This window comes from Sinocyclocheilus rhinocerous, unplaced genomic scaffold (genome assembly GCF_001515625.1).
Source record: "Sinocyclocheilus rhinocerous isolate Xijiao unplaced genomic scaffold, SAMN03320098_v1.1 scaffold278, whole genome shotgun sequence".
Lineage (NCBI taxonomy): Eukaryota > Metazoa > Chordata > Actinopteri > Cypriniformes > Cyprinidae > Sinocyclocheilus > Sinocyclocheilus rhinocerous.
The window spans coordinates 160,589-170,969 of record NW_015664178.1 but is presented as its reverse complement, the minus strand read 5'-3'; the positions used below and the strand labels follow the sequence as shown (position 1 = coordinate 170,969).

General features: G+C 36.9%; 1 protein-coding gene across 4 annotated transcripts in view; it reads left to right on the top strand.

Annotated features, from left to right (window-relative positions):
- The window catches only part of LOC107729650 (zinc finger MYND domain-containing protein 11-like), a 19,927-nt gene that overhangs the window by 4,040 nt on the left and 5,506 nt on the right, over window positions 1–10,381 (top strand). The window contains exons 2-16 of one of the 4 annotated variants that reach the window (XM_016540287.1): window positions 1,142–1,273; window positions 1,365–1,524; window positions 3,275–3,298; window positions 3,634–3,666; window positions 5,118–5,279; window positions 5,911–5,988; window positions 6,112–6,204; window positions 6,294–6,381; window positions 6,477–6,532; window positions 6,693–6,770; window positions 6,952–7,070; window positions 7,152–7,395; window positions 7,491–7,559; window positions 7,642–7,935; window positions 8,084–8,269. In XM_016540287.1, coding sequence (XP_016395773.1) covers window positions 1,158–1,273; window positions 1,365–1,524; window positions 3,275–3,298; window positions 3,634–3,666; window positions 5,118–5,279; window positions 5,911–5,988; window positions 6,112–6,204; window positions 6,294–6,381; window positions 6,477–6,532; window positions 6,693–6,770; window positions 6,952–7,070; window positions 7,152–7,395; window positions 7,491–7,559; window positions 7,642–7,935; window positions 8,084–8,269 — 1,800 coding nt within the window. In that variant the 5' untranslated portion in view covers window positions 1,142–1,157. The remainder of the gene's footprint in view (window positions 1–1,141; window positions 1,274–1,364; window positions 1,525–3,274; window positions 3,299–3,633; window positions 3,667–5,117; window positions 5,280–5,910; window positions 5,989–6,111; window positions 6,205–6,293; window positions 6,382–6,476; window positions 6,533–6,692; window positions 6,771–6,951; window positions 7,071–7,151; window positions 7,396–7,490; window positions 7,560–7,641; window positions 7,936–8,083; window positions 8,270–10,381) is intronic. The other 3 variants (XM_016540288.1, XM_016540289.1, XM_016540290.1) reach the window with 3 other exon arrangements.

The following is a 10,381-nucleotide window of genomic DNA, read 5'->3' as shown; positions in this document are numbered from 1 at the left end:
ATCCAACACCAGTGCTATTTTTTTTCTACACCACTACAGAATATCAATACTGTGTTTGTGGAACTAATGGTCACTCTTTTTTTTAACCCTTTGTTATACATAATCCACTAAATACTCACTTCCTCATTACAGAGAAAAACTACATTTGAATAAAAATATATAAGCTATGAAATTGAAGCAACATAAGTCACAGCGCACTGCATTCCACACTGTACACAAACAAAGAGAATAGAAATGAGAGAGCAATGAACTCCAGCAAGATGTCATTTTATGCGAATCCCCAGACCTTTATCTACACATCAAGTATTATAATGGGAATATATCATCTTGGAGAGAGAGTTTTACCGTGCTGACTGTCATAACTGAACGTGACGTGCTGTTTGAATGCTGAGCGGAGAATGACTGACAGCTGCAGCAGAAGGAAGATCAATTTCTGTAAACTTAAATTTAACAATGTAAATATAATTCTGTCCCTCACAATAAGATTTGGAATGGCTTCAGATGATATAGGCTATACAGTGCATGAAAATCAAACTGGTGCTCTTCTGTTTCTTTTGGTGTATGACTCCCCCTTGTGCCATATAAAAAGCACAAGAATCACGGTTGTCTGAAACAATCGCGGTTAGATCAAATAATCGCGATTAGATGGTTATTTAATTATTGCGACAGGCCTAGCTGGCACTCTGCAGAGTGAATACTGCTGAGGGTTTTTATAGAACTGGTTTTGCTTTCTACATTTCATTTTGACTGTAAATCTCTGTATAATCTCTGTAAATCTCTATATTTTTTATATAAAGATCCTAGAAGAATTTCCGCCCTAGGTTTACATGTGATTATAGTTGCAGGAGCTCTTTATAAAGAGAACAGAGTTCATTTAGATGGAGACTTAATGATGAAGTTATGTTATACTTTGGTGACATTTTCCGTGAAGATTTATTGTTTGTCCACAATGATGTAGATGCACAATGAGAGGCACTGTAGAGAGAAATGGTGTGTAATTTGATGCCGTCTCTGACAAAACAACAAATATTTGCATTTTGCTGTTTTATATGCAAGCACCTAAGCGCTTCAGACTGTACTTTGCTTATTGTGAGCAGCGTATGTGTTTGTTCAAGAGCTTGTTCTGGTTTAATTATTCTAGGTTGAAACTGGCCATAATGTCGAGGGTGGTGAAAAAGAGGCAAGCGGACCCCAAGGTGGTTCAGTATGTCTGGTCAGCCATCGAAGTCATCCGCAATCAGAAACAAATCGCAAACATGGACAGAATCTCAAAGTAAATGCTTTAATTCTTCTCTCTTTTCTAATAATATCAATGTATACATTTAAATCCTATCTAAGAGATGGCCTTGCGTGTTTTGGTGCAGATATTTAAGTCGTGTGTATGGGATGCACTCTAAAGACACGGCCAGACATCTAGTTCTGGCTGTGAAAGACGGTCTGGTGGTGGAGACGCTCACAGTGGGCTGCAAAGGCTCCAAGGCCGGGATCGAACAGGAGGGATACTGGCTTCCAGGAGACGAGATGGTGAGACATAAACCAGAGCATGTCTATTTTAAACATGACATACTTTTATCTACATGCCTCCTAGATAGGGCTGTCCAAAAAAATATTTGAATTTCGATACTCTTTGTGATTGGTTTTTGGTCCTTTGTATTAAACTATACATATACATACATGGTGCTGTTTTTTTTCTAATTGTTTAAGCAACTTTATTAAGTATATATGGTTTATAAACATTATTTTAAACATTATGCACTTTTTTTCAAAGATAGTCGTGTTATTTTATTATGCTTTGAAGAAACGTGCATAATATTTTGCTCGATGCGCCCTCTTGTGGCCTCAGGAGAGAAGCCAAAAGCTTTTTTTCCCCTAAATGAAATTATGCCTTTTAAATTTGAATATAATTTGAATTTTGATCATATTTAAGTGGAAAATTCGAATTTAGTTTTTCAGTCATTTTGATAGCCCTACTCCTAGATAAAAATGCTAAAGGTAAACATGGCTTGGTTTTACTACACATTAATCAAATGAAATAAAGAGCTCAAAATGTAGATATGCTGCTGGCTTCAGCACAGCCGTGCGTTACTGAAGACCATCAGTAAAACATTTGATTGGTTCCTCAGCTTATATGGACCAAAAAACAAACAAACAAACAAACAAAAAAAACTCAACTGTGAGTTTTCAGCTGTCAACTTCCTCTGTATGCACTAGTGATGGTAGATGCTGATGTTTCAGTGACTTCACCAGCACATAGAGACATTCCTCTGCTGTGTGAGAGAGCATGCTTGAAGGAAGCACTGTTTGTTTTTGGGGTATGGCTTAAAGCTAGAAAGATACATATCTATCCCAGGTTTCATCAGCTATATGTGTGGTCTTCATTCAATATTCAAATATTTGCTTATTTGTATGACAGCCCTGTCTACATATACTACTATTCAAACTGTGGGGTCAGTTTGAAAGAAATTAATTTTATTACATTTGATCAACTTTGACAGTAAAGACTTTTACATTGTTACATTTTCTTATTTCAAAGAAATGTTCTTTTGAACTTTCTATTCATTTTAGTATCCTAAACAATGTATCTCCACGAAAATATCAAGCAGCAAAACTGATTTCAACATTGATGATAAGAAATTTGATTTCTAAAAGATCATGTGACACTGAAGACTGGAGTAATGGCTGCTGAAAATTCAGCTTTGCCATCACAGGAATAAATTACATTTTAAAATATAATCAAGTAGAAATCAGTTATTTTAAATTGTAATAATTTTTCACAATATTACTGTATTTTTGATCAAATAAATGCAGCCTTGGTGAGCTTCTTTCAGAAATATTTAAAATAATCTCATTGACCCCAAACTTTTGAATACTAGTTTATGTATACACAGCATATTTATGAATATATGAGCAGATCAGTGGTTCCCAACCACATTCCTGGAGCCCCCCCAACACTGCACATTTTGCATCTCTCCTTTGTCTGACACCCATTTCAGGTCTTAGAGTCTCTACTAATGAGCTGAGGACCTCAATCAGGTGTGTTTGATTAAGGAGACATGAAAAACATGCAGTGTTGGCGGGGCGCCAGGAATGTGGTTGGGAACCCCTGGTATAGATTCATGTTTTTGTTGTTGTGTGCTGCATTCTGGTATTTCTCACACACACCAAAAACCCACCCGCGAGTTCCTAACAAGGAGCGCCTGTGGTTAGTTTCAGCCAACCCCAGCTCTTAGATTAGGATTTTAAACAATGTTTTTTGGATCACTTGCAATCGCAGGAGCAGATGTCAGAGGGAAGCAAGGTATGTTTACGTCCAGTTGTTGTGATTTCATTAATTAACAACATAATCTGCCCTTTAGTTAATAGTATGTGTAACCTGTGCATGGGACAGCAGCTGAATTGAAGGGAGCTTCTGTGTGGCCTTTAGACATTTGCCTCCAAAATTTAAAATTTTCCATGAAATTTAAATCAATAATGCACGTTCTATTTAACTGTCAATCAAAATATCATGATAATACACACTATTTATACTGGCATCAACAAGCTTCATTTCGCTTCAGTGCTGTGCTGTGTGAGGTTTTGTGCACTTTGTTTTGTCACTGAATGCTCATTATTAGTGATTTCTCTCTCCTTTAGCCCTCTCTGCCTTCTGAAGCTCTTTTCCAAGATGTGCGTATGCTTCACACATATTATTCTTACATGTTTTCAAATCAAATTTAGTTTTTTGCGAGATTTGTATGTCAATGTCAAGACCAGTTCAATGTCAGAACCAGTCACAGTCAGACCTGTGTTTTGCCAAGTTAACAAGCTGTTTACTAGGGCTAAGACCAGTGTCAGCAGTTAACTTGCTTATTCAAGGACAATATTTGCACATTCAGAGCTGATTTCTGCATTTTTATATTTATAAGGGCATGTTCCGTGTATGCAGAATGTAATTAATTCATTAACAGAAATTCTTGATCTAAACAATTAGAAATCTATATTTATGAATATGTGTAATTATTATATTTCTAATTAAGAAATATATCAGTTATTTAAAGTGAATGCGTCACTGTATTAGCATTTTTGCTTCAAACCCCTGTTTACTTCTTACACTGGTTTAGACCCATTTTAAAGGTAAGAATAAAAACTATTTGCAGACAGTAGCAGCATTTTCTGAAGTAAAACTTTGGTCAAAGTCTGCAGATTTTGTACTCTAACCAAAAAAGTGAATATGGTGGAATGTCTCTGGTGTGTGTTGGTGTGTATTGAGGTGTGTGCAGTAGATTGATGATATTTTTAGAGGATAGCCTTAACATACGTTGAATGTGATCGTGGCATGTGAGAATGTGATTGCTCACCATTTCTTTCAAAGAATATTTAGTCATGTTTTAAGGTTTGATTTAAATGGCCATTTGGTTGAAAATACATGGTGGTATTTCCTTTGTTTTAAATCTGTTGCTTTCATAGTATCTGAAACGGTTTAATCTCTGTTAAACAGGCTTTATCCAGGTTTGAACTATTTCCAAATTTCATTTGAATTGTAAAAACGTCTTGAGTCACAAAAAATGGTCATGTAAATTGAACCAAAATGCAAAAATTTAACATGTTTATGTTCCTCTCATAATATCAAACATATTATACACCTACAATTTTTTGATTAATGTTAGTTTGTTACATTACATTATTATAACTAATGAGCGGGTTTTATATTTTTGCTTTCTTGGTGCTTTGGAAAAACTGCTAATTATAGAAGCGAAGCCCTCGTACTCTGTATTCTCTTAGCTTCAAATGTTGATTAAAAAATTATAAAAAAAATTATAATAATAAATAAAATAATATTTTAATACATTGGATAGAATATATTTATAAATATAATAAAACCAAATTGACATGTGAAAACCTTTTGCATGTTGTTGGTGCTTTTACTTAAGCTATATATTAGTAGTCTCTCAGGGCTCTGGTCACAAATTTGAAAAACTTTTCATAGTAAGAGGGCTGATCTTAAATCCATTTCATCAAGAACTTGTTTGCAGGTCATGAAAAGAATAATCGTTCCTGGATCGGTGGTTTTGTTTCCGGGGGCTTGGTGGTGGCCCAGGTGGGCGGGGATGTGCATTACTATACTGTGTGTGTTTCAGGACTGGGAAGCAGAAAGTCATGACTGGTACTGCTTTGAGTGTCACCTTCCTGGAGACGTGCTGGAGTGTGATGGCTGTTTCCGTGTCTACCACCTCCGATGTGTGTCTGAAGACCAGAGGCCACGGGACACAACCTCCCACTGGCAGTGCGGCATCTGCAGGGTGGGTATAGAGAGATCATTAGAAAACGACTAGCTCAGATTGAAAATTCTGACTGAATTAGATGTTCAAAGCCTCTTTAGCTGATACACTAATTTGCCAAATTGTTATGTTGTTTTGGCAACAGCTTATAGTTTAGGTATTATAGTTTAGGCTAATAGTTTAGGCTAATTTTTATTTGATAAAAAAATATTTTTATATTTTTCATTTTATTCGGATTATTAGTAAAATTAGAATGTCAACATAGAATGATTTCTGAAGGATCGTGTGACTCTGAAGACTGGAGTAATGGCTGCTGTAAATTCAGTTTTGCCATCACAGGAATAAATTACATTTTAAAATATATTAAAATACAAAACAGTTATTTTACATTGTAATAATATTTCATAATGTTGCTGTTTTTACTGTATTTTAGATCAAATGAATGCAGCCTTGGTGAGCATAAGAGACTTCTTAAAAAAAACTATTGAACAGTAGTGTAAATTCAGTAGTGTAAATGTGAAATGCATGTTTGTGATTTTTTTTTTTTTTTTTTGTGACCATTAAACCCCCAAATGCATTTTAAGAGTATGTTACCTCAGATTATGATGTAGTTATTAAACCATTTGTTTCTTGTGGTGATGTTTACTAACAGGGCAGTAAAAGGAAGAATTTGAACAAACAGGAAATGACAACATGCCTCAAGTTCATTCTTGGACGTATGAAGGAAAGGGTGCGTTTCACACTTTCACTTCTCACTTTTTCCACACTAAATCATGTAGAAATCAAGCCTTTCCCCCAAATGCGTTTTCTGTTGAAATGTGAAGCAGATTTCTTCCATCTGATCATCTTTCAGGCTGTGGACCTGCACAAGAGAGGCAAGGAGTCAAAGCAACCCATATACAGAAGACTGATTCACACGCCTCTGGATGTGGATAACGTACAAGAGGTACACAGACCAAACACTAGTAGAAACAATTCAAAGATCATGTCCCATCAGCCTCAGCATGTTCTCATGTATCTTCTGTTCTCCTACAGAACATCTCAGAGGGGAAATACAAAAGCTTTGAGGAGTTCAGGGCTGACGCTCAGCTTATTGTTCACAACACAGCCATTCTGCACGGAGGTGAGCCGTATGAACCAAAAGTGTGATTTATGAAATAGCATGTGTGCACTTCACTTAAATGTCAGCTTGACTAATTCCACATTCTCTGTCAACAGTCAACAGCGATCAGACCGAAATTGCAAGACTTCTCTACAACGACACATGCCACGAGGTCAGACTGAGCAAACAGTTGGAATTTTAAACTTGTTTAAGGCACTCGACAAACATAGTTAAGCTTTTCTGTATAGGTTTTTGACAACATTCTTAGGTTAATGGGTAAAAGATTTTGTGCTCTTTTTGAACAATGAATTAACAATTATTATTTGTTCCAGCTGAATGAGTTAATGTTGTGCAGACACTGCTTCTATCTCTCGAATGCACGACCCGACAACTGGTTCTGTTACCCATGTGTAAGCACAGACACACGCATTCATTCCTGCAGATTTATATGTGATTTGTGAATGTACTAACTCCCGACTGGATTCTAGAAGAAAGTCATATACACCTAGGATGCCTCGGGGGTGAGTAAAACACAGCCTAATTTTCATTTTTGGGTGAACTAACCCTTTAAGGATGTTTGTCTGTGATCAGAGTCCGACTCATGAGCTGGTGTGGGCCAGGATGAAGGGCTTTGGTTATTGGCCAGCCAAGGTGATGCAGAGGGAGGGCAATCAGGTGGATGTTCGGTTCTTTGGTCACCAGCACCAAAGGTGAGCCTCAGGTTACATTAGGATCTGTATGTGGGCAAATTAGCTTGTGAAACTAGCAGACTCATGTCTGTTTTGCTGCAGGGCATGGATTCCTTCTGACAACATCCAGGAGATCACGATCAACTTGCAGCAGCTGCAGGTGAAGCGCAGCTCAGGGTGGAAGAAGGCGTGTGATGAGCTGGAGCTCCATCAGCGGTTCCTGAGGGAGGGCCGTACCTGGAAGGGGAAGCTGGAAGAGAAGCATGACAGGTCGGACAGGCACGAAAGACAGGAAGACAAACAAGAAGAGGCAGAGTCAAGCATCTCCTCCACATCCAATGAGCAGGTGAGCATTTTGGTGCCACAAGTCACATTTCATTTTTAAATATGCAAGATTGGCTTTGCTTTATTTAATATCTGGGTTTCTTATGTTGTTGACAGTCGAAAGGCAACCAAGAGCCCAAAGCTAAAAGGAGCCGCCGTTCCCAAGTCGCAGAGCCCAAAGTAGAGGTTTGTAATATATCATGTTTATTGAATGAGATGTGATATATAGAGTTCACGTCACCTTTACCATCTCCTGCTGTTATATCAGGAACTGGAGCCTGAGATGGAGGCTGTCAGCTCAAGCCAGGAGATCCCAACAGCTGTTCCACATCAACTAGAACGAACATCTGTCTCCACCCAGACCAAAAAGTCTGGCTCGCCTTCGTCCTCTTCCTCGCCAGCTCCTCGCATGGTACACCGAGGCACTCAGACGCTCAACGAAGGCAGCTGCCAAAACATGTGCCACGACAAATACACCAAGATCTTCAGTGACGTTAAAGAAATGATGAAAGCGGAGAACAAGCGCGAAACCGAACGCGTCCTGAAAGAGGCTCTGGACAAGGTGAGGAACGTTCTTTCATTTTGGACTGACATCTGACTCCCTCTTGTGGCCAGATACAAAGATACCCCTTGTCCTCCAAGAAAGCCACCCTTGTTGGTGGAAAAAGGGGGAAATTGCAGCAAACTCAGCAATGTGGTCGTCCTTACAGTTGCGAGCAGAGATGGAGGAAGAGAAAAGGCAGGCGGTGAACAAAGCAGTGTCCAACACGCAGGCCGAGATGGACAGAAAGTGCAAACAGGTGAAGGAGAAATGCAAAGAGGAGCTCATGGAGGAGATGAAGAAGATGGTAGCTCAGCATAAACAACTTATTTCCCAGACCAAGAAGAAGCAGTGGGTGAGTGAACTTTCAGAAGATCTTTTGTGTAGATACAAACTGTTAGAACCACCAGACAGTCGAATCATACTGCATTCAGGTCCATTTTGACATGGAAGAGATACAGTAAAAAATGCTTAGTTTGTAGTATGGTAACCAAACTTTGAAAAGGTATGAAGACTATGAAAGTACACATAATTTAATTTTTAAGATACAACCATTTAAAAAAAAAAAATTTTTTAAGTACACTTATTGAGTTCAGGTCCACTTTGACCTGGGTATCAACTTTGCACATGATTTTATTCAGATTTATTATGATCTAGGACTTGGTCAAAATACTTTTCCTATATCTTGGTACATGTTTTTGGAAATGAACTGTTAATAAACATCAACATATGCACCCCTATTGATGAACCATTGCAGCATGAAAAATGTATCATATTTATATTTTATTTGAAACATTCCAGAGTAATTTAGATGTTGTTTTGTTACAAAATGAACATGTAGGTTTCATAAAATTGGTCTGGTTTTGAGCTGTCAGATTATTTGTTCTTATGAATTTAATGTGATACATTCAAGTAAATTTTAAAATTTCAAAGAATTTCTCCATTTTTTAATGAATAAAAAGGGGGTAAATGTTGCAATAATGCTGTAACATTCAAAACTTAGCATTTTTGCACATTCACTAACTAGTTACTGATCAGATATAACATTTGTATAAAAAAAAAAGTTATGACTGTTTTATAAGCTTCCGTTCCACCAGGTCTAAACGGACCTTGGAATGGAAAAATAGTATGCAGATTTTGAATGCATTATGATTGCTAATATTACTAAAATCAGGTAAAATTCCTTCAAATGTGACTCATCTGTTGAAGAGCATCTCCTCCTGAATCTGATCTTCATTATTTTTCTTCTTAGATTTTTCCCCCCCAGGCAAATCAATTTGCCCACCATATTGTTGTATTTACAATCCATGAAAGTACACATAATTTAATTTTTAAGATACAACCATTTAAAAAAAAAAAATTTTTTAAGTACACTTATTGAGTTCAGGTCCACTTTGACCTGGGTATCAACTTTGCACATGATTTTATTCAGATTTATTATGATCTAGGACTTGGTCAAAATACTTTTCCTATATCTTGGTACATGTTTTTGGAAATGAACTGTTAATAAACATCAACATATGCACCCCTATTGATGAACCATTGCAGCATGAAAAATTTATCATATTTATATTTTATTTGAAACATTCCAGAGTAATTTAGATGTTGTTTTGTTACAAAATGAACATGTAGGTTTCATAAAATTTGGTCTGGTTTTGAGCTGTCAGATTATTTGTTCTTATGAATTTAATGTGATACATTCAAGTAAATTTTAAAATTTCAAAGAATTTCTCCATTTTTTAATGAATAAAAAGGGGGTAAATGTTGCAATAATGCTGTAACATTCAAAACTTAGCATTTTTGCACATTCACTAACTAGTTACTGATCAGATATAACATTTGTATAAAAAAAAAAGTTATGACTGTTTTATAAGCTTCCGTTCCACCAGGTCTAAACGGACCTTGGAATGGAAAAATAGTATGCAGATTTTGAATGCATTATGATTGCTAATATTACTAAAATCAGGTAAAATTCCTTCAAATGTGACTCATCTGTTGAAGAGCATCTCCTCCTGAATCTGATCTTCATTATTTTTCTTCTTAGATTTTCCCCCCCCAGGCAAATCAATTTGCCCACCATATTGTTGTATTTACAATCTATTTATAACTTCTACGTGTTGCTAGGAGATAAGAAATGGTTCTCCAGCATATTACTCACCTGAGCTCCAGAATTGTCTTGTGGGAAATGTTGCAGCTCTGAGGGCAGAATTAGGAAATGAAGAACAATTTTGTCTTAGTCAATAATGTGATGTGGGATTGTGTTATTCCTCTGTAGATGAACTGAGTCGAATTTAGTTGGTAAACCTGAACAATGACACATTATTTAGAAAACTACCACCACCCGGTCATTTCGTTGCTCTCTGTATGGCTCTGAAACAATACCTTGTGACTAGGTAACCAGCGTTGGGGGTAACTCATTACAAGTAATGCGAGTTACGTAATCAGATTACTTTTTTCAAGTAACTAG